At 54.1% G+C, this 24,439-nt stretch overlaps 1 protein-coding gene across 2 annotated transcripts in view; it reads left to right on the forward strand.

Annotated features, from left to right (window-relative positions):
• GATA6 (GATA binding protein 6) overlaps positions 1 to 15,493 on the forward strand; it is a 28,333-nt gene extending 12,840 nt beyond the window's left edge. For both annotated transcript variants that reach the window (XM_064170576.1, XM_064170577.1), the window contains exon 7: positions 13,887 to 15,493. In XM_064170576.1, coding sequence (XP_064026646.1) covers positions 13,887 to 14,054 — 168 coding nt within the window. In that variant the 3' untranslated portion in view covers positions 14,055 to 15,493. The remainder of the gene's footprint in view (positions 1 to 13,886) is intronic.
• Positions 15,494 to 24,439: the final 8,946 nt, after the last annotated feature.

Consider the following 24,439-nt stretch of genomic DNA (forward strand, 5'->3'; position numbering starts at 1 on the left):
TCCCTGCAGGTAGCTGTAGAGTTTTTCTGGGAAGTCTTTGTTCTTACAGGTCCAGGTTCTTCCATTTCAAAGGTTTTCTGGAGGAGCAAAGACAACAGAACCATAGAATCATGGAGTGGTTTAGATTGGAAGTGACCTCAAAGGTCATCTAGTCCCGACCCCCCGCCGCAGGCAGGGACAGCTCCCACTTGGCCTTGCTGAATCGTGCCCATTGATGCCCTCAAACAGCTGTGTGTGTGCCCCTCTTCTTTCCTGGCATGACCTGATATGGATTTCTAGCACAAGGTGTTCCAGAAGCTGTTCAGCAGAGACAGATGCCTTTAGAGGTGTAAGCCCAAACCACTGCTAGGGCTGCTGTGTGCAGGGAAACCTGCACCCTTCTGTTTCAGACTAAGATCTGTGCTAAACCCTGATCCAGACCCAGCTGAAGCCAGGCTGGGGCACTCAGCCTTCTCCTTGCAGAGGGCTTTTCATGGGCCAGATTCTCAGCACCTGGCAGCACCGAGCTCCAGAGGAGCAGCAGCAGAGCACTGATCGTCCCCTGCTTTAGTTTTGATCCTTCTTTTCCATCAAACCATTGCACACTTCCTTTCCTCACTTGTGATAACAAACACTGCTGCTGAAGTTGTGAAGCTTAATGTAGATTAATTTCTAACCCCCTGGCTGTCTACATCCATATCCACACTCACTCCCTGGGCCCTTCTGTATCCTTTAATCTGCCACATCATTTCTTTGACAAGCTTTCCTGATGTGGCTTTCTCCATTCCTTTATCAATAAAGGAAGAAGACATTGTTCACAAGAACTATTGTTCAATATGTCTCAGCCTTCCTTTCAATCCAAATTCCTTTCAATTGTTTAGTTCCTGACCTGCAAAGTTCCATTGTACAAAAATACCCCAACCCATCCTTAGCAGAAGTGATTGTGGACTGATAGAGCCACCCAGTTTCAGAGGCATTGGATTTTGGGGTTGGATGCTGCCAGACAAGGACATTATTAAAAGGGTTTGTCTTTGACAGGAGCAAACTCTGGCAGATGGCAGCAGGTCACAGCAGAAAGGGAAAAAAGAGAAACACTGGTCAAAAGGTGACCTGTTGCTGGCTTTCAGGCTCCCCACAGTGAACAACTGTGCACTGGTTTAGGCTCTCCCCTAATATTTGCAAAGGGAAAAATGCATCCACATATTCCTTAAATTTTCCTTGCATTGCCCTGAGCATCTCTGTCAGTCCTGAGGAGTGTCCTGACAGCTCTAGAGCGGGCAGAACTGGAGGCACCATCCCAGCCAAGGCTGAGATGCAGGCTGGAGGCAGCACAGCCTTGTGCTGCTGGGGCAAGGATCTGAGAATCATGGTTTGGGTTGGAAAGGACCTTAAAGCTCATCCAGTTCCAACCCCGTGGCATGGGCTGGGACACCTCCCACCATCCCAGGTTGCTCAAGGCCCCAGCCAGCCTGGCCTTGAACACCTTCATGCACAATCTTCCTGGGCAGCCTGTGCCAGTGGCTCACCATCCTCAGTGTAAAGATTTTCTTCCTAATATCCAGTCCAAATATACCCAGGAGAGGTCATCTAGATCAGCTCCCTCTTCTCTGGGCTGTTCCCTTCTTGCCTGCCCTCCTTCCAGCAACCTTCCTCCCCAGGAGAGTGTATTTAACCTGCCATTAATAATCTTTATCTTATCACTCTGATACTACCTTTCATACTGCAATTTGGCCAGGTGGAGTTGTGTAGGTACTGGAGGAGAGCAGGTTGGGAGCACAGTTCATGAGCCAAAAGGCTGGTTGAGAGCTGTGAGCAGCTGAGAGCAACCAGCTGGGACCTTGGGACTGCTCTTAATTACAGGAAGGAAGGGATTCCCCAGCGCCAGGATGTCAGCTCTGCCTGACTGCTCCGCAGCAGCTCATGCTGGCAGAGGACACCTGCACAAGGGCTGGGGCAGTCTGTCCCCTTGCATGCAGCAGGCAGCACGGTGCCAGCTGTGCAGCTTTTCCCCCACCACGGCTTGATCAGATATGCAAAGCACCTGCAGATTGCATCCTGTGAGAAAGCTCAGCCAGGCAAAGTGACGGAGAGAGGCTGTGAAATGTGCTGAAGCCGTGAGGCTGCAGCAGTGCCCAGGCATGCAGGCTCCCCCCTGGTTCCCCACGGCCCTGCAGGAAGGGGTGGTGGTCTCCCAGCCTTGCACCCCAGCCCATAAGCATGTACATTTAGGAGGGACATTGAGATGCCTGAGCGTGTCCAGAGAAGGGCGACGAGGCTGGGGAGAGGCCTTGAGCACAGCCCTACGAGGAGAGGCTGAGGGAGCTGGGATTGGTTAGCCTGGAGAAGAGGAGGCTCAGGGCAGACCTTATTGCTGTCTACAGCTATCTGAGGGGAGGTTGTGGCCAGGAGGAGGTTGCTCTCTTCTCTCAGGTGGCCAGCACCAGAATGAGAGGACACAGCCTCAGGCTGTGCCAGGGGAGATTTAGGCTGGAGGTGAGGAGAAAGTTCTTCCCTGAGAGAGTCATTGGACACTGGAATGGGCTGCCCGGGGAGGTGGTGGAGTCGCCGTCCCTGGAGCTGTTCAAGGCAGGACTGGACGTGGCACTTGGTGCCATGGTCTGGCCTTGAGCTCTGTGGTAAAGGGTTGGACTTGATGATCTGTGAGGTCTCTTCCAACCCTGATGATACTGTGATACTGTGATAAATGAGGATGGGATTTGCAGGGCAGCAGCATTCAGGATGTCTGCTGGGTATGGCCCTTGGGCTCCTGGCTTTGCCCAAGCGTCAGCAGGTCAGTGGGATGATGACAAGGGAGACTAGAGGCTGAAAGTAGAAAGCAGCAGCAGCTCCTCAGGCTCCTGTTGCCCCAGACACCATTTGGGAACAGGATCAATGGCTGCAAAGGTAGAGAAAGAATTTCTTATGGGCTTAAATCCCATGGGAGAGGCTGAGCTGTTGTAAGGGCCACTGAAGCTGTTGGGAGCGAAGAGCACAGCAGCCTGCAAAGAGATCAGCCACTGAGGCAGAACCACTCTTGCTTCCCCTGGCTTCTTGTCTTTTTAGTTCCCCTTGGAGCTGACCCATCCTAAGGAGCTGCAGTTGTTTTGAGAACAGGCAGTGGGGTGACAGGAGACCTCTCTGGGCAGTGTCGGATGGATGAATCACAGAATGGGTTGGGTTGGAAGAGACCTTCAAGCTCATCCAGTGCCAACTCTCTGCCAGGGGCAGAGATGCCTCCACCAGCACAGCTTGCTCAAGGCCTCATCCAGCCTGGCCTTGAAGCCCTCCAAGGAGGGGGCAGCCACAGCCTCCCTGGGCAGCCTATGCCAGTGTCTCACCACTCTCAAGGCAAAGAATTTCTTCCTCATCTCCAGTCTCTTTCTCTCCCAGCTCAAAGCCATTGTCCCTTATCCTGTCTCCCCCAGCCCTTGTCAAAAGTCCCTCCCCATCTCTCCTCAGCCCCTTCAGGTCCTGGCAGGCTGCTCTAAGTTCTCCCTGCAGCCTTCTCTTCTGCAGGGTGAACAGCCCCAGCTTTCCCAGCCTGTCCCCACAGGGAGCTTCTCCATCCCTCTGAGCATCTTGGTGGCCTCTTCTGGCCTCACTCCAAGAGCTCCCTGTCCTTGTGCTCTGTAATCTCTGGTCACTTGAACAGGAAGGGGACCAATTCCTGCCAGCAGTGCTGGTGACCTTGCTGAAACACAGGCACCTGCTGGAAGAGCAAACCTGGCTGGGTCCCTGGGTGTTGCACAAGCAGCAGGGCAACCTGTGTTTGTTTTCCTCTGTTTTCACTTCTCCAGCCTTTATTCTGTGCAGAGGGGAAGGATGCCAAGCTGACATCAGGCAGAGAAATCTGATGACGTTTTAGAAGCTGTTGTCTGAAATTCACAGCAATGTTGTTGCTAAATGGAAGGGAGAAAACGAATTCCTCTGCTGGTACAAAAGCAATTTATTATGCCTTTTAGGGGAGGCTGCCAAAAGAGTTCCCAGCTATGCAGAAACCTAATGGGAACCAAGTCCAGCAGAATTCCTTTGTGTCAGGAAACTCACTTTTCACCCTACCTTTCTTTATCTCTTCTGGAGTAACACGAAGAGGGGAGGGCAGGAAAAGAGAAGGGCAGCAACTGCTCTTGGCAGTGTCTTTGAGACTGTTGCAGGAAGGAGATCTCACACAATGCCAATTTGGAGAGCCTCTGATGCTGCTTTTACGTTCCAGCTAAGTTTAAACATCTAATGGAGGTGATTAATGAATTGCTGTGGATGTGAGGTTGATTTCAAACCTCCCCAAATGTACAAGTCTTCCTACGGGAGGTATTTCCTTGCCCCATCTTAAAGGGCCTGTTTGCCAAATTCACATCTGGATCTAGGATTTAGACCTATTTCTGCTTTCCTGTGTACTGCTGGGGTCCTCTCTTACTAAGATGGAGCAGGTCCAGCTGCCTGCTAGATGAAGTTGCTTAAGATCCCCAGAAAATGAAGATGGGAAGGTTTCAGCCAGCCTGCATCTGCATCCCTACCTGCTCTCCCTTTGATGCTGCTGAAACTGCAGAGAGGAAAGCAGGGCAGCAGCAGCTGCTGAGCAGAGGGCCTGGGCTGCAGTGCACACCCTTCCATCTCCATGCAGGGGCTCCAGCTCGGGTGGTTACCAGCAGGACTTCATTCCCTTATTAGGATAAAAGGCAGTATGAAAACTGCTCTAAAAGCTGCTTTTTATGGCAGGCCATGGAGACTCCTCGAGCCAGGGCTGATGTCAGTAAAGGCTCAGAGCACCACGAGAGCTCTTTCAGAAGGCTCTACTGTGTCCTTTGGAGAGGAGCTTAGGACAGTTGTCTTGTAGGTAAAACTGACACTTGCTTCTCTTGAAGGTTCACCTTGCTGCTCAAGGTGGTTCAGGGCTGGCTCTTCAGTGCTGTAGAGTGGGAAGGGAGGGAGCTGCTTGAAATGGCCACTGAGTGGGAATTCTGTCCCCACAGTGCCTGACAAGCTGGGCTGAATTAGCTCATCCTGCATTTGCTTTCTTTTGTTCTCAGAAGAGAGTTCATGAGGTGGTTAGAGATGGTGTTCTTGGCTGCTTTTCAGGCAGCAGACTGGTTGAACACTGGTGCAGGCTATGGTGGAATAGGTTGGACTGGATGATATCAAAGGTCTTTTCCAACCTGATTAGTTCTGTGTGAATCAGCCTCCATAGAGCATCTCCCACTCTTGGTGAACCAAGGACAGCCTCTTAGAAGACAATCTCCTAACCCCCTACAGAACAGGAAGTCAAGTGGATGAAGGTCCTTCAGATCAGAAGGCTTCAGTAGGCAGTGAACTACTGGATAGCTGTTGGGACACAGTTCCCATGAGGAAGACTCTCTAGTGTGGTTGGTAGGACTTTCACCTGGAAATGGGGACACGGTGCCTCAGTCCTGGCATGAGTAAATATTTAGCTAATCCAGGTGGAATAAGATCAACAGGAGGCATGAGGAACATGGCAACCTAAAACACCAAATAGTTTGGTAGCCAGGGCACTATGCTGGCAGATCTGATAATCCAGCTGAAGTCTTCTCCTGGCCTCCTCCCTCTCCAGTGGGCAAAACTGGACACTGTTCTCTCCTCCCCACTCAGTTTCGTACATTCAGTCTCTCATTCTCCCTGCTCCACGTACCTGTGTCCAAAAGAGAGCATGTCCTCTTGCATGAGACACAACAAAGCAACTCAGCTTTTCTGTTTTGCTTGTTTGAGTGGGGAAAAAACATCAGGGAGTATTGTTGGCTCTGCCCAACACTTCCCTGTGCATGTGGCCACACACCTTTGGCTTGGGTTTGGTTTATGGCCAAAGCAATAAAGCCAATGACTCATGCAGCCCTTGGCAGCAGTGGGGTCATCAGCTCTCCCAAGCCATGCTGCAAGTTGCCTCCCTTAGGAACAGATCTGCGTTGCTAGAAGACAAAGGGGAGATCAGAAGATCTGTGAGCTTCCACAGCTGCAGCAAAGGCTCAGTCAGGCTAACAAGAAATGACAACCTTACAGACTGAGAGGGTCGCTGTGTCGGAAGAAACCCAACCACCTGCGGTCTTGGAGAGTCAAGATTTGCTCTTTAGAAACCAGGGAGTGACAGCACTGGGAGAAAGTGGGGGGGGTGGGGAGTGCAGGGAGCTGAGGCTGGAGAGTGAAGGACTCCACCACGGCTCGGCACAACATGTTAAAGAAGCTTCGGCAAGAGTGTTTCAGCTGACCATGGCTTCCATTTAGGTGTAGCACAGCTGAACTGGGCTCACTGGAGAGGAAAAGGCTATCTGCTGATCCCAGCTTACTGCAGGCTTAGTGTAATGTCCAAAATTCATGGAGTATTTGGAAGCTGTGAGGTGGATGGAGCAAAGGTCTAGCTGAGAGAGCAAAGTTCTAGACCAAGGCCCTTTGCCACTCCCTACGGCTGTTAGCACAGCTGCTGGCACAGAGCTTCTGCCTCTGGGCTGCAGAGGTGTGGGGTCAGGCCTGGGGGAGGGTGTCCCTCCCTGCTCTCTGTGGTGGGCACTTGGTGCAGGACGGAGCAGGTGGGACAGAGCAGGAGCCCTCCCTGAGCCCCTGGTGCTGTTGCCCAGGTGCTGGCCAGCACAGGCTGAGCAGCTCGGTTTTGCTCGGGGCCAGCTCCAGTGCGGACGGATTTGGCCCAGGGACCTGGCAGCAGGTTTGGATGTGATGTAGGTGTCTGTGTCCTTCTGTGGCTAAACTCTTGCTGTGAGTGTGGTGGGAAGGTCCTCTACAGAGCAGCCCCCTCTAGTCCAGACAACCCACCCTGGGCTTGCCCCATCACCTGCTCCTGCTGGTTAGTGTGAAAAGGGCTTCTGCAGATACAGACACAGCCTTCCTCTCTCTGGGAGGCAAGCTCTTCCCAGTGGACTCGGCTGATTTTTCCCTCAGGAAGCTGATCTATCCTATTGTCAGCCTGCAGCCATAAAAATGAACCCATTACCTCTCCATGGATGGAGCCAGCTGGTGGCAGTTGGAAGAGCTCATTGGCTGCGGCAGCATTGCTCGGCTTATTTATCCCAGCGGACAGCGGCCCCCGGGAGCTGCCAGCTCCCACCCCCCAGAGCTGGAGAAGCCCGGGCAGGGGCAGGCAGGCAGGCTCGGGGGCAGAGCCATGCTTCAGCCGTGTGCTTTTCACCAGTTTGTTTTCCTTGTCTCACTTGGGGAGCTGCCTCAGCTGCCTGGATTTGTCATGGCATTACCGGGGTGGGGTTTCCAGGTCCTGCCCAGCTTCTGCCCTGCCCACGCTGGCTCCGTGGAGCCAGGATCCGACCTTGGTCGGGCAGGGACGGGCAGTCTTCAAACAGGACGTGCCTCCCTTCTGGGGTGCCCGAGGGAGGGGCAGTTGATAACCCCACATGGAAACTGCAGGTCCCTGCACCCCACCTTTGTAAGGCTGTATCAGGAAAGGGCTGAATTAGACTTTCCAAGGCTGGAAAAAAGCAGGCAGTGATAAGATATTTGCCTACCGGAACGGCGGTGGCAAATATGGGCAAATGGGAAGCTTTCAAAGCAGCTCCTGGTATTTTTAGCTTGGGCTGAACAAACACTGCCCAGCTCTCATTGAAACCCTTCCTCCACGGCAGGGGCACTGGGGCTGCTCGGGATCATGCCCTCCGTGGAGGCTCTCTGAGCTATTGGAAATGCACAACAGCTTTTGCTGAGAAATGAGGGTGGTGCAAGACCAAAAGCCAGCCCCAGAGGATGGTGTGAAGCCTACCTCCTTGGGTTTAGGTGAACCTGCCTTCTCTAGGTGACCATGCTTGGGCAGGGGGATGGATTTGATGATCTCCAGAGATGCCTTCCAACCCCAGCCATTCTGTGCTGCTCTGTAGTTCTCCATCCATAGTCCCTGGGAAGAGGATATGGAGAGCTGTCGTTGCTGAGCGGAAATTGTGTCTTTGGGAGAGCTAAGACATCTTCCTTAAGATGAGAGCTACGTTGGCTGGTTTTGGGAGGCACCCATCTCTGCATTTCTGGGTGGTGACAGGGGCTGCTCAGCCTGGAGAAAAGGCTCTGGGGAGGCCTTGGAGCTGCGTTTCAGTGTCTGAAAGGAACCTACAGAAAGGCTGGGGAGGGAATGTTCAGAAGGGCCTGTGGGGATAGGACGAGGGCAATGGTTTGGAACTGGAGCAGGGCAGAGTTAGGTTGGACATCAGGAGGGAGTTCTGTACAGTGACACTGGTGAGACACTGGCACAGGCTGCCCAGGGCTGTGGTAGAGGCCCCATCCCTGGTGACATTCAAGATCAGCCTTGCTGTGTCCCTGGGCAGCCTGCTCTAGCTGGAGGTGTCCCTGCTGAGTGCAGGGGGTTGGACAAGATGCCCTTTGAGGGTCCCTTCCAAGCCAGTGCAGTCTGTGAGGCTGTGCTGGAGCTGAGCCCCCGGTTGATGGCTGGGTGGATGAATAGCAGCATTCAACCCTTTCAGCAAAAGCTGAAGACAATCTGGGAGTGCAGATTACTGCAGCCCAAAGTGGCTGCTGGCAGTGAGCATCTCCTTCAGAAGGTGTCCTCTGGTCCCTGCGTTGTGGATAGCACCGCTGGGGACTCACCTCTGAGGAACTGAAGCTCTCCCTGTGTCAGGACTGAGCCTGGCATGGCTCCAGCAGGCCAAGAGCTCTGCTCTTGTAAAATGATTAAATATGTACACTTTCAACTTCAACAGCAGGCAGGAAGCTCCTGCAGTTGCAGCTCAGGAGTGGCTTTTGCTGCCTTTTCCCCCCCCCTCCCTTCTTTTCTTTGTAAGAAATCTCATCCGAGGACTATCCATTAACAAGTAAATTAAGGCTTTAAAGCTGACAGATCCAAGAGTGAATTCTGCATGAAGTCAGCTCTCAAACATTTCCTTTATCAGGTGAAAACGTTGCCCCCTTCCCTGTCTGGCACTGTGAATTTTTCCTCTTCAGTGGATCTGCTCAGCCTCATGGAAAAAATGATCATTTCTTTGTCTTTTAACCCTCCACTCCTCTGCTGAGACACATGGGCTGCTCCCGGGGCGGCTCAGAGCTGCAGCTTTGTGCTTAGCAGGGTTCCCCTGCCTGTGGCCTTGTAGGTGAGGGATCAAAAAGGCTCAGAGGTGTGGTGGTGCCCCACTGGAGCTGGGGAGTTCACCTCTACGGCTAGGGCAGTGCAGGTCGTATCTCTTCTGACCCTTAGAGAACAGCAAAATTCCATTTTGACTTTGGTTCTCCAATGTTTTAAAGCAGCCTCAGGTGGACACAACAGGCTGCTCAGGGAGGTGGCTGAATCCCTGTCCCTGGAGCTGTTTCAAAGAGGAGAGACGTGGTGCTGAGGGACTTGGTTTAGCCTCAGCCTCGGTAGAGTCCGAGAACGGTTGGGCTGGATGAGCTCAGAAGGCTTTTCCAGCCAAAAGCTTTCTAGGAGGCTGTGTCTCCTCCAGGGGCACTTGGGAGGGTGAGGATTGACTTCGGGCATTTCTCAGTGCTGGCATCTGTGTTCCTTCAGGAGGGGGCAGTGGAGGCGGGACACAGTCTCACGCACTCACATGCACACTCACACAGCCAGTCACACAGTCACACACACACAGAGTCACAGAGTCACACACACAGAGAGTCAGTCACACAGAGTCACACAGTCACACACAGAGTCACAGGCACACAGTCAGGCACACAGTCACACACAGAGTCACACAGTCACACAGAGTCACACAGTCACACAGAGTCACAGGCACACAGTCACACAGAGTCACACACATGCACACAGTCACACGCTCACACAGTCGCTCACACACAGTCACATGCTCACACACAGTCACACACAGTCACACACACAGTCACACACAGTCACACACTCACAGTCGCTCACACACAGTCACACACACACAGTCACATGCTCACACACAGTCACACACACACAGTCACACACACACAGTCACACACTCACAGTCACACACTCACAGTCACACACTCACAGTCGCTCACACACAGTCACTCACACACAGTCACACACACACAGTCACACACTCACAGTCACACACTCACAGTTGCTCACACACAGTCGCTCACACACAGTCACACACACACAGTCACATGCTCACACACAGTCACACACACACAGTCACACACTCACACAGTCACACACACAGAGTCACATGCTCACACACAGTCACACACACAGTCACAGGCTCATACACAGTCACACACTCACAGTCACACACTCACAGTCACACACTCACAGTCGCTCACACACAGTCGCTCACACACAGTCACACACACACAGTCACATGCTCACACACAGTCACACACAGAGTCACACACTCATACAGTCACACACACAGTCACACACACACAGTCACACACACAGAGTCACATGCTCACACACAGTCACACACACAGTCACAGGCTCATACACAGTCACACGCTCACACAGTCACATGCTCACACACAGTCACACACACAGTTGCTCACATACAGTCACACATACAGTCACACACAGTCACATGCCCACACAGTCACACACATGCATACAGTCACATGCTCACACAGAGTCACACACACACAGTCACACGCTCACACACAGTCACACACACAGTCACACACACAGTCACACACACAGTCACACACATGCACACAGTCACATGCTCACACAGAGTCACACACACACAGTCACATGCTCACACACAGTCACACACACAGTCACATGCTCACACAGAGTCACACACACAGTCACACGCTCACACACAGTCACACACACACAGTCACACACAGTCACACACATGCACACAGTCACATGCTCACACAGAGTCACACACACAGAGTCACACACACACAGTCACACGCTCACACACAGTCGCACACACACAGTCACACACACACAGTCACACACACAGAGTCACACGCTCACACAGAGTCACACACACAGTCACACACTCACACAGAGTCACACACACAGAGTCACACGCTCACACACAGTCACACACAGAGTCACACGCTCACACACAGTCACACGCTCACACACAGTCACATGCTCACACACAGTCACACACACAGAGTCACACACACAGAGTCACACGCTCACACACAGTCACACACAGAGTCACACGCTCACACACAGTCACACGCTCACACACAGTCACACGCTCACAGAGTCACACACACACAGTCACACGCTCACACACAGTCACACACACACAGTCACACACACAGTCACATGCTCACACACAGTCACACACACAGAGTCACACGCTCACACACAGTCACACGCTCACACACAGTCACACGCTCACACACAGTCACACACACAGTCACACACACACACAGTCACACGCTCACACACAGTCACACACACAGTCACACACACACAGTCACACACACAGTCACACGCTCACACACAGTCACACGCTCACACACAGTCACATGCTCACACACAGTCACACACACACAGTCACACACACACAGTCACACACACAGTCACACGCTCACACACAGTCACACACACAGTCACACACAGTCACACACACAGTCACACACACAGTCACACACACAGTCACATGCTCACACACAGTCACACGCTCACACACAGTCACACACACAGTCACACAGTCACACACACAGTCACACACACACAGTCACACACACAGTCACACACAGTCACACACAGAGTCACACGCACACACACAGTCACACGCTCACACACAGTCACACACACAGTCACACACAGAGTCACACGCTCACACACAGTCACACGCTCACACACAGTCACACACACAGTCACACACACAGTCACACGCTCACACACAGTCACACGCTCACACAGTCACACGCTCACACACAGTCACACGCTCACACAGTCACACACACAGTCACACACAGTCACACGCTCACACACAGTCACACGCTCACACAGTCACACGCTCACACACAGTCACACACACAGTCACACACTCACACAGTCACATGCACAGTCACTCACACAGTCACACGCTCACACACAGTCACTCACACAGTCACTCACACACAGTCACACACACAGTCACACACATACAGTCACACGCTCACACACAGTCACACACACAGTCACACGCTCACACACAGTCACTCACACAGTCACTCACACACAGTCACACACACAGTCACACACATACAGTCACACGCTCACACACAGTCACACACACAGTCACACGCTCACACACACAGTCACACGCTCACACACAGTCACTCACACAGTCACTCACACACAGTCACACACACAGTCACACACATACAGTCACACGCTCACACACAGTCACACACACAGTCACATGCTCACACACAGTCACTCACACAGTCACTCACACAGTCACACACAGTCACATGCTCACACACAGTCACACACACAGTCACTCACACAGTCACACACAGTCACACACACAGAGTCACACGCTCACACACAGTCACACGCACAGTCACTCACACAGTCACACACACACAGTCACACACTCACACACAGTCACACACACACAGTCACACGCTCACACACAGTCACTCACACAGTCACTCACACAGTCACACACACAGTCACACACATACAGTCACACGCTCACACACAGTCACACACACAGTCACACACTCACACACAGTCACTCACACAGTCACTCACACAGTCACACACACAGTCACACGCTCACACACAGTCACTCACACAGTCACTCACACAGTCACACACACAGTCACATGCTCACACACAGTCACACACACAGTCACTCACACAGTCACACACACAGAGTCACACGCTCACACACAGTCACACGCACAGTCACTCACACAGTCACACACACACAGAGTCACACACTCACACACAGTCACACACACACAGTCACACACACACAGTCACACGCTCACACACAGTCACACGCACAGTCACTCACACAGTCACACACACACACAGTCACACGCTCACACACAGTCACACGCACAGTCACTCACACACTCACACACAGTCACACACACACAGAGTCACACACTCACACAGTCACACACACACAGTCACACGCTCACACACAGTCACACACACACAGTCACACGCTCACACACAGTCACACACACAGTCACACACTCACACACAGTCACACACACACAGTCACACACACAGTCACACGCTCACACACACACACACAGTCACACGCACAGTCACTCACACAGTCACACACAGTCACACACACAGTCACACGCTCACACACAGTCACACACACACAGAGTCACACGCTCACACACAGTCACACACTCACACACAGTCACACGCTCACACACAGTCACACACACAGTCACACGCTCACACACAGTCACACGCTCACACACAGTCACACACACAGAGTCACACGCTCACACACAGTCACACGCTCACACACAGTTACACACACAGTCACACACACACTGTCACACGCTCACACAGTCACACACACACACAGTCACACGCACAGTCACTCACACACTCACACACAGTCACACACACACAGTCACACGCTCACACACAGTTACACACACACAGAGTCACACACTCACACACAGTCACACACACACACAGTCACACACTCACACACAGTCACACACACACAGTCACAGACACAGTCACACACACCCCATCACAGGCTCCCCCACACAGCGGTTCCCTGGCTCACCACGGCCACCTGCCAGCTCCTGCTGCCCGCCAGGCACTTTCTCCCCGCGCTGGTCTCCAGAGTCTGTCGCTGCCACCAGCAGGGCCGAAGGAGCTCGCTGGCCCTCAGACCTCTTTGGCAGGTTCAGGGTTGCGAGGCACAGGGACAAGCCAAAAGCAGCCTCAGGCTTCCACAGAGCCCCTGCAGCCTGGGCTGTGCCGCCAGCCTGCTGCGCTGCCGCCGCAGTGCCCGCGCAGCTTCGCCCTCTCACCGAACCTCTCTCTGCTCTTCCTCCCGCTCCAGGCGAGCTCCTCCGTGATGTCTGGCCCAGGAGAGAGCACCAGCCCCGAGAGCAGCAACCTGAAGTACTCTGGTCAGGACGGGCTGTACACGGGAGTCAGCCTGAGCTCCACGGCCGAGGTGACGGCGTCCGTGCGGCAGGACCCCTGGTGTGCCCTGGCTCTGGCGTGACCCAGTGCAGCGGAGGCTGGAGCCTGGCACTGCCTGGCAGCCCCCAGCTGCCCGCGCCTGGTTTCTTCTGTGGAGCGGCTGTGGTGGCAGCAAGAGTGCTGGCAGAGACCATTCCTCTGAAGTTGTTTTCGTGCCTTGGCAGCAGAGGTGCTTTTCAGCCTCCCCAGGAGGCTGTGCCCAAGCATCCAGTTCCTCATCTATGCAAGAAAAATAGGGGGAAAGCAAATGCCCATGGAGAGGATGAAGCCTTAAACCCTCACCAAAAAAAAACCCCAAAACCCCCATATTAAAAAAAAAATTAAAATTAAAAAAAAAAAGAAAAAAAAAAAGAGAGAGAAAACCAACAAAAAGAAGAAAAAAACCCAAAAGAGAAGAGCTAAACCTTGACCTATTGCCAGAGCCCAGGAAGACAGCCTTGACTCACCCAGCAGCGCTGCCTTTCCTGCCAGCCTGCCCTCCTCCCTCTCCCATCACCTTCTCCCCCTCCCCAGCCATTCGGCAGAAGTCTTCAGCACCCCAGGAAGGAGCAGCAAAGGCTACCAGAGGTAGCAAAGATACTCTTTGAGCAGCCTCAGAAGTGCCTAAGCCTTGAGCCGAACACTCAAACCCTCTGCACCCCGTGGGTTCCCCCCCCCCTCATCAACGCCTCGCTGCTCCTCAGAGCCCCTGGAAGAAATCACAGCCCTTTGGTACAAGTCTCACAAGGTCCAGCTGGTTGAGGAGATTCTGGGGTTGGGTTTAGTTTTGGAGTTTGTTTTTTTTGGGGAGGGGGTGGGGAGCGGGGTGGGGGATGGTGTCTCAACTATTTACTCCCTTGGCGAGACCGAGAGGTTAACTTTGCGTACAGTACACTGTGAGTGGCTGATGGGAGTCGGCGTCGGCTGCGCTGCACGGAGCCAGCCAGAAGTTTGTAAACAGGGTAGCAATCAGACTTTGTTTTGTTGTTGTGTTTTTTTTTTTTCCCTGTTGTTGTTGCTGTTGTTCTTTTCTCTTCCACATCTACAATCATTGTTTTGGTGTTTTTTTGTTTCTTGTTTTTGTTTTAAAGAAGTGCAATTTGCGTTGCAGCAATCAGTGTTAAATCACTTGCAGGAGATTTAACCAAGGGTTTTTATACGAATGAGTGAATGTAAAAGGTTTTAACTTAATGGTACGGAGATAATTTAAAAGAAAAGGTTAACAAAGGAAAAAAAAATCCCACCAAAAAGAAAAAAAAAGCAAACTTAACATCCTTCCTTAGCCTTTTAGCTCAACAACAACCACAAAAAACCAACCTCCACCTTCTGTGTTCCCACTTTGCTAAAGCAAGAGTTTCAAAGCACGATCCTTCTCTCAGGAAAACTGCTGGGAGGTGTTGTACAAAACTGCAGAAGCATCCCAGGCTGTTGGGTGGTTTCTGGCCATTAGCTGGGAGGTGATGAATAAAAATTACAGAAGCATCCCCAGGCTGTTGGGTGGTTTCTGGCTGTTGGCTGGGAGGTGTTGTACAGAACCGCAGAAGCATCCTTCTCTCAGGTGGCCAGCACCAGAACGAGAGGACACAGCCTCAGGCTGTGCCAGGGGAGATTTAGGCTGGAGGTGAGGAGAAAGTTCTTCCCTGAGAGAGTCATTGGACACTGGAATGGGCTGCCCGGGGAGGTGGTGGAGTCGCTGTCCCTGGAGCTGTTCAAGGCAGGACTGGACGTGGCACTTGGTGCCATGGTCTGGCCTTGAGCTCTGTGGTAAAGGGTTGGACTTGATGATCTGTGAGGTCTCTTCCAACCCTGATGATACTCTGATACTGTGAGACTGTGATCCCCAGGCTGCTGGGTGGTTTCTGCCTATTAGCGGGGAGGTGTTGTACAGAAACACAGAAGCACTGCCAGGCTGCTGGGTGGTTTCTGGCTGTTGGCTGGGAGGTGTTGCACAAAACCACACAGGCTGCTGGGTGGTTTCTGGCTGTTGGCTGGGAGGTGTTGCACAAAACCACACAGGCTGCTGGGTGGTTTCTGGCTGTTGGCTGGGAGGTGTTGCACAAAACCACACAGGCTGCTGGGTGGTTTCTGGCTGTTGGTTGGGAGGTGTTGCACAAAGCCACACAGGCTGCTGGGTGGTTTCTGGCTGTTGGCTGGGAGGTGTTACGCAAAACCACAGAAGCACTGCCAGGCTGTTGGGTGGTTTGTGGCTGTTGGTTGGGAGGTGTTGTACAGAAACACAGAAGCATCCCCAGGCTGTTGGGTGGTTTCTGGCTGTTGACTGGGTGGTGTTGCACAAAACCACAGAAGCACTGCCAGGCTGTTGGGTGGTTTCTTGGCCTCAGTGTGGGCTGGAAGGAAGGGAATGCCAGTGGAAGTCGACTACCTGCCCTGAAGGTGCTGTGAGTACTGCACCCGGGAACGGCAGGGTGCCAGCTGTGTGTGTGGCTGAGCCAGAGTTGGGTGGGCTGTCGCTTGGAGGGTTGTTTCATCAGAGCTTGGCAAATAAAAGGGTAGCATTTTGGGATGCTTTTCCCCCCTCTTCTTCTTCCTGTAGGCTGTGCCTCCCCCTTTGTTCCCAATGTCATGGTTAAGCTGCAGCTGGAGCCGTGGGGCTGCAGCTGCCAGGGGCAGTGTGCCTGCTGGCTGCAAGGGAGGGCTCCAGCCTGCTCTGCCTAGAGAAGCCCGCCCTGGGGCGGCGTTTCTGCGGCTCCACTCGCTGTGCCCCCGACGATGTGGCGTCTCCTCCTCTGGGGACTTTCAAGCCTCTCATGGATGCACTCCTCTGCAGGTGACCCCGCTTTTGGCAGGAGGGGTTGGACTTGATGTCATTTCTGGAGGTCCCTTCCAACCTTTAACATTCTGTGTAAGATTAGAGCCTCCACGGGCCCAGCACGAGCCCCTCATGGGCACACAGGAGGCTCTTTGGTGCAAGCCTGGGGTACTGATCCCATGTTACTTGAGCACTGCCATGGTTTTGTTGGCCTCTACACCATAGGTAAAGGGTCTCACACAGGTCACATGCATGTGCAGATAGCTGCTGTCACCCCCTGCAGGTGTAACTGGGTGAGGCCAGCTGGGTGGCAGAGTGTTGTGTGCCTGCTGGCATCCTCTGGTGGGCAGCAGAAACTGAGGGGGGTACTGCTCAGAAGAGAAGGTGGTGAAATGTAGCTACTGAGAGAACTGGAGAACCTCTTGCTGGTCCTTGGCACTGCTTAGCTGGCTGGAGCAAGACTCAGCCCCAGGTGTGATTTCCAGCTCTGCCAGCAGAACTGATGAACTGGGAATCCAGGATGCCCAACCTCTGTACCCAGTGCCCTGTGGAGTGGCTGGGATGTGTCCCTTCACCTCTCTGAGCCAGGCCTTCATTTAGGGTGAATTGGGACAGCTCCTTTGCCTCCAATGAAGCTCTGCTGATTTGCATCTGTTGAGAATCTGCCCCTTGGCTTTCCAACCCCAGCAGTCACCTGGGGGTGTTGTGAGGACCATGGGATGAGTGCTGTGGCACAGCCCTGTAAGAGGAATGGCTGCTGGCAAAGAGGGCTCAGCCTGGGGTTTGGGCTGCTCCAGCCAGCAGAGTGACCTCTCACCCTTCCTGGTTAGGGCATCATACCAAGCTTGATGCTGGGTCACCTCATGCTGTGAGGTGAGGGTTGGTGTGGCCAGGTACCCCAAACCCTGCAGGCCCTGGGGCCATGTCCTGAACAACAACGAGTCCTTGTCTAAAAGTGCAAAGTGAGCCAAGCAGAGAACTTGGCTTGGAAAAGCAAAGGTGTGGAGAGGTGGCTGAGTACCTTCCCTTTGCAAACACTTTGTTGGCTAAAATGCCTCCTCCTGTGATGTCCCAGTGCTAACACTGGGATGGCTACAGAAGCTGTGGCTGACACTGAGGAGTGTTCAGCCTCAGCAGGGGCTGGCAGGCTTTTTTCCCTTGGAGCCTGGTGTGCCACCGCGGGAGAGCTGTGTGAAACTCGCTGCTGGGGCTGTCAGAGCTCTCACTGCTCACAGCTCTCACAAAGCAGGAGCTCCACACCAGCACATCCCAGTTTCGGGCAGCTGGTGCTGATGCTTTTGTTGGGTGCTGATGCTCTTGCTGGCAGCCTGCTGCAGGCCACCTTGCTTCAAAACCTTGTGGCACCCTTTGAGAAGGCTCTCAGGAGGTCCTGCTCCCTTCTCAGCAGCACCTTGGCCCAGAGTGGGGGGTCCTGCAGACAGTAGGTCTTTCTAGGGGCATAAGAAGATGTCCCCTCTCAGATCTGAGGCTGAAAATGCTCTTTGGGGCAATACCAGGGGGAAGACAAAAACGAAGGAGCCAAGGAGGCCAGCCAAGCTTTCCTGGGGAAGCTGTTTCCCATTATTTCTTATCAGCAAAGCATCAGGACTGAAGTGCTTTGCCTGCCAGGACCAGAAGCAGGGCAGAATCAGGTTTTCAATCCTCTGCAGGAGGCGTGGGGGGTGGGCAGAACCATGTTGCCTCACGGTACAGATGCCCAGGACCTCAGAGGCAGACTCAGTGTCTGGTGTTGCACAGAGAGAAGCCTGTAAGAACAGGAGCTGCCTGCTCCCCAGCACTGCTCCCCACCTGTGCTGCTGCTGCTGCTGGACAGAAGGAAGGGGGTTCCCTTTTAGGAAGGAAGGGGGTTTGCCTCTCAGCCCTGCTGAGCCAGCAGGCTCTGAGGATGTGTGCTGGACTTTGCTCTGCCTCATACATCAGCAGCAGCCCTGATACTGATGGATGGCCTGGCCAGATGCTTTCCTCACCTATCCCTGTTTCTCTTCAGTGACAGCCCCTGGGATGGGCTGAGAAAGAACAAAGAGTTCTGCCATGGGGCTTGGTTACCGGTGGGGCTAATGAGCCAGACTGACCCCAGAGCATTTCTCTCTACTAGGATGAACCTTCAGAGGTGGCATCTGGGTCAAAAAAACCCAACACAAGCCTTAGGGTTACTTATCACCTTAGCACCTTTGCTCTGGAGCAGCTGCAGCAAAATAGCCACTGCCTGGAGGCTTCTGCTTCAGGCTCCCCCTGCCAAGCAACACCAGAAGGCTCCCATTTGCTCGGCTGCCCCCTCGAGAGCAGTCTCCTGGCCACATGTTACCCTGGCTTCCAGCCTGCCCGAGGTGCCAGGCCTTGTTTCAGCAGTCTTCCCCTCACCCCCACCCACGATCAGACATTTCTTTGTTTAAAGTGTGTGTAATAAGCTGAGGTCTCCCCTGCACTCCAGGAGGTGGTTTTCAGCATGGCACTGAGGATCCATACTGATGTGGCACAAGAGCTGTGGAAGTGTGAGGGTGCAGCAGCTGCTGGGCTTTGGTACAGGGAGAACCACCCTGGGCCAGGTTGCCCAAGGGGAGTTAGATGCTCCTGGCTCTTTCCAGAACCAGGGGTGGGCTTCGCTCATGTGGATGAAGAGGAGGTGAGGACTTGGGTGTGAAGTGAGGAGCCAAAGGAGCTGATGTGGTGTGGTTTTTCCAGCTGCAAACGAGGCAGAGCCATGTGCCAGCCCTGCAGGGTTTGCCACACAGACCCTGGGCAATTTGGTGTCGGTTCCTGCAGGAAAACAACATCACTGCTGCTCCCTCCCGAGAGCAGAAGGGACTCAGGAGTGCCAGTGCTCTACTGCCATAGCAGTGCCAGTGTTCTGCTGCCACAGCTGAGCACGGGCTGGAGGAGCCCAGAGTGGATTTCCCCTCCCCTTTGGGCTGGGAGCTCCAGGTCTGCCCTTCCAGCTGTCCAGATGCCCTGGTTCCCAGGCCATGCCAGGGCTGTGCCCAGCACACTCCATTCGCTACTCCTGCAGTGGGCTGGCAAGGAGACTGAGGGCTCGAGGAGCACTTTCAAGTGCCTTCTGCTCCCCATGGTGCAGGAAGCTTGAGGTCTTCCCTATGTGTCTGCAGCATGTTTTGTTGCCAGCTCTTGAGCCTTCCGTAGAGATACAGCAGCAGTACAGATTAGGGAAGCAGCTCTGTGGAGAAGGACATTGGGGTCCTGGTGGACAGCAAGTTGCTGGCCCATGGTCAACCTCCCATCCCCCAGGATCCCCACATCCTTTTCCCCTTCACAGCCTCCCAACAGGTCAGTCCCCAACCTACACTGAGAAGGTCTCCCCCCTGCCTCCTTTTCTCCAGCCCAAACAATGCCATGAAGATGATGTCCTGTAGCTTCCCTCCATTGCCCTCTCTTTAGTTATTGTGGGAGGTGTTCCTGCCTGTGGCAGGAGTTTGGAACTTTGAGGTCCCTTCCAACCTAAACCATTCTATGAGTCTGTGATTCTGTTTTCAGGCGAAGGTAGTAGCCTGGAGCCTGTAAAAGAGCACAACTATTTCACACAAGAGCAAAGGATAATAATGATGCTGCAAAGTGTTACCATCAAGAGGTCTACTCTTCAGTGCAACCACCAAGTGATTCCTCCAAGGTTCTTAAAGCTACCCTCAGAACAGGCACAGAGAAATGGAACTGCAGCAGGTCCAGAGGAGGCCATGAAGATGCTCAGAGGGTTGGAGAAGCTCTGCTGTGGGGACAGGCTGGGAGAGCTGGCCCTGTTCAGCCTGGAGAAGAGAAGGCTGCAGGGAGACCTTAGAGCAGCCTGCCAGTGCCTGAAGGGGCTGCAGGAGAGCTGGGGAGGGAGTTGTGACAAGGGCTGGGAGTGACAGGATGAGGGACAATGGCTTTGAGCTGGGAGAGGGGAGAGTGAGAGTGGAGATGAGGAAGAAATTGTTTGCAGTGAGGGTGGTGAGACACTGGCACAGGCTGCCCAGAGTGGTTGGGGATGTCCTCTCCCTGGAGGTGTTCCAGGCCAGACTGGATGAGGCCTTGAGCAAGCTGTGCTGGTGGGAGGTGTCCCTGCCCTTGGCAGGGGGCTGGAACTGGATGATCTTTAGGGTCCTTTCCAACCCAACCCATTCTATGAGCCTGTGATGTTCCACACCTGTGCCAACCCAGGGCTGCCCTTGCTCCCCTTGCAGGCAGCAGTAAGCCCCTGCAGCTCAGAGGCAGAGGTGAGCTCTGGCCTTAAGAAACTGAAAGGGCTGAGCCCAGCCCTAACTGTGGGCAGCCAAGGCAGGTGAGGCCAGCAGAAGCATTGTGCTGGCTGCTGTGCAAGCTGTGCTGGCTCCCCAGGCAAGGCAGATGTGTTTGCATGTCTGCAGCTGATGAGACTGCCTGAGGCAGCACCAAGATCAAGCTGCAGGCACTGGAAGGAGCCTCACGAACGGCAGAGGAATTCTGGCCACACTTAGACAGCTGGAGTGGGACAGTCCCTGTGCTCCAGGGGCTTGCCAGCTGCTGGAGCTCTCAGGCAATCTTGGCCATCAAAAGTCCAGGTTGCTACCCGCAGCTGGGGGATCTATTGAGGCATTGGTGGTCGTGCTCCCACCTCCACCTCTTAATAGTGGTGCCAGGAGAGCAGTGCCCACCTGGGATGCTGCTGAGAGCCCAGAAATCCTGTCTTGAGCAAACATGTCCCATTTAGAGGAGAAGGAATCTTCCCTGTGGTTAAAACAGAGTGTGTGGAACCTGCTCAGCAAGGCTGGGGCAGAAGCAATGGCCAGAGAGAGCTCTGCTAACAGAGGGCATCACAACGGCAGGCAGTGGGAATGTTCCTTTTAAAGGAGCATGGTGTGGCCTGGAGGGAGGGATCCATCCAGAGGGACCTGGACAGGCTGCAGAGCTGGGCACAAGCCAGCCTCAGGAGGTTCAACAGGGCCCAGTGAGGATCCTGCAGCTGGGTCAGGGCAATCCCAGGCACTGATACAGGCTGGGCAGGGGCTGGCTTGAGAGCAGCCCTGAAGGAAGGGGTGCTGGTGGGTGAGAAGCTCAGCATGAGCCAGCAGTGTGCACTGGCAGCCCAGATGCCAACCAGAGCCTGGGCTGCAGCAAGAGCAGTGTGGGCAGAGGGCAAGGGCGGGGATTCTGCTCTTCTGGTGAGAGCCCACCTGGAGCACTGTGCCCAGCTCTGGAGCCCCTGGCACAGGCTGAGCCAGGCTCTGCTGGGGGATGCCCACTGACAGCACAGGAGGCAGTGGTGGGAGCTGAGGCAGAGGAAGTGCCATGGGAACAGGAGGAGGAATTTTTCCCTGTGAGGGTGCCAGAGCCCTGGCACAGGCTGCCCAGGGGGGCTGTGGAGTCTCCCTCTCTGGAGATATTCAAGAGCTGTCTGGATGTGTTCTGTGTGCCCTGCTCTGGGTGATCCAACCCCTGCAGGGGGTTGGACTGGCTGAGCTTTGGAGGTCCCTCCAGCCCCTGGCGTTCTGTGAGGCTGTGATGCTGTCATTCTGTTGAAGCTGCTGTTTCCCAAAGGGTTCACCACCCCCAGCAGGGCTTCAGCTCTGGGCACTGCAAGCTGCAGAGCTGCAGGGGCTGCTTTGAAACTCATGCACAAAACCATTGAGAGCAAAAGCTGCTGTGCAGAGCCAGGCTTCTGCAAAGGCTCCTGTGGGAAGGACTTCCCAAGGACTGTTCCTCACTCTCCTGGGAAGCCTTAAAGGCAGGACCACATCTCCTGCTGCTGTGGCTCACAAAGCTGCAGTGGTGCTGGTAGAGAGAGAATGCCTGGCACCAGGGGATGGCCAACTACAAATCACACAACCACAGCACCACAGCAGCACTCAGGCTGGCAAAGCCCCTCAGGACCACCAAGCCCAACCCAGATCCCTACAAGGTGCACCCTAAACCATAGCCCCAAGCACCACATCCAAATGACACAGCCAGGGTTGGGCACTCCACCACCTCCCTGGGCAGCTCATTCCAGTCCCTGACCACTCCTGTTGGTTTCCTCATGTCCAGTCTAAACCAACCCAGTGGCAGCTTGAGGCCATTCCCTCTGCTTCTGTCACTAATTCCCTGTGAGCAGAGCCCAGCAGCAGCCTCTCCACAGCCTCCTTTCAGGCAGCTGCAGACAGTGCTGAGCTCTGCCCTCAGCCTCCTCTGTTTCACACCAACCATCCCCAGCTCCTTCAGTCTCTCCTCAGCAGATTCACTCTCCAGGCCCTCCACAGCTTCCCTGCCCTCCTCTGCACTGGCTCCAGCACCTCCACATCCCTCTTGCACTGAGCTGCCCCAAGCTGAACACAGCACTGCAGCTGTGGCCTCCCCAGAGCAGAGTCCAAGGGCACAATCCCCTCCCTGCTGCTGGGCACAGCACTTCTGACCCCAGCCAGGATGCCTTTGGCATTCTGTGCCAGCTGGGCACTGCTGGCTCACATTCAGCTGCTTGTCCATTACACCCCCCAGGTCCCTTCCTGCCAGCAGCTTTCCAGTCACACTGCCCCAAGCCTGGAGCACTGCTTGGGGTTGTTGTGGCCCAAGTGCAGGACCTGGCACTTGGCCTTGTTTGTTCCATATGGAAGAGCTAAGTGGGAAGATGGCTGCAGAGCAACATTCTCTGACCTCAGTGGTGTTTATGGCAGGTCCTTTGATTGCCTTTACCTGGAAATGAGGCTGTGCAAGGGGAATTATGGCCCTGTTGATTAGCTGTGAATATGCCACCAGAGAACTGCAGGAGCCTTTTACCACTGCTGGCTGGCAATGGCAGTGCTAAGCAAAAGCACACAGCATGCCTTAGGCCAGCTTCTGGAGCAACGAACCTCTCACACTCACTCTTTCACTTCCCTGCTCTGTATTTATGATCAGAAGGATGCTGGCCTGGTCCCTGCCTGCCTGCTTAATTCATAGGAGCACACAGAACCCACAGAGAGAAGAATCTAATCCTGTCTCTGGTTGGAGAATCACAGACTGGGCTGGGCTGGAAGGGACCTCCAAAGCTCACCAGGTCCAACCCCCTGCACTCAGCCTGTGGGCAACCTCCACTAGAGCAGGTTGCCCACAGCCCTGTCCAGCCTCACCTTGAAGATCTCCAGGGATGGGACATCAACCTCCCTGGGCAACCTGTTGCAGTGTTCCAGCAGCCTCCTGGTGCAGAACTTGTTCCTCATCTCCAATCTCAATCTGCTCTGCTCTCATTTCAAATCATTGCCCTGGTCCTGTCCCTGCAGGCCTTTGGGAACAGTCCCTCTGCAGCCTGCTTCTAGCCCCTTCAGGCACTGGAAGGCAGTTCTAAGGTCTCCCTGGAGCCTTCTCTTCTCCAGGCTGAACATCCTCAGCCTGTCCCCACAGCAGAGCTGCTCCAACCCCCTGATCGTTCTCATGGCCTCCTCTGGACCCTCTCCACCATGTTCATCTCCTTGCTGTGATGAGGGCTCCAGAGCTGGATGCAGTACTCCAGGTGAGGTCTCCCCAGATCAAAGTGGCAGAATGATCTCCTTGCTTCTCCAAGGGCAAGGGCAGCCCTCCCTGTGCTCACTGTCCACACCCACTAGCTGAGGCACAGCCCTGGCATTCCCGTGCCATCAGGTGCCATCCTGCACCCCAGAAACAGTGTCAGCAGCTTCCTCTTTCCACCATTCACCTGCTGATGGGGCTGAAGGCAGCCT

The sequence above is a fragment of the Pogoniulus pusillus genome, chromosome 34 (assembly GCF_015220805.1).
Source record: "Pogoniulus pusillus isolate bPogPus1 chromosome 34, bPogPus1.pri, whole genome shotgun sequence".
Lineage (NCBI taxonomy): Eukaryota > Metazoa > Chordata > Aves > Piciformes > Lybiidae > Pogoniulus > Pogoniulus pusillus.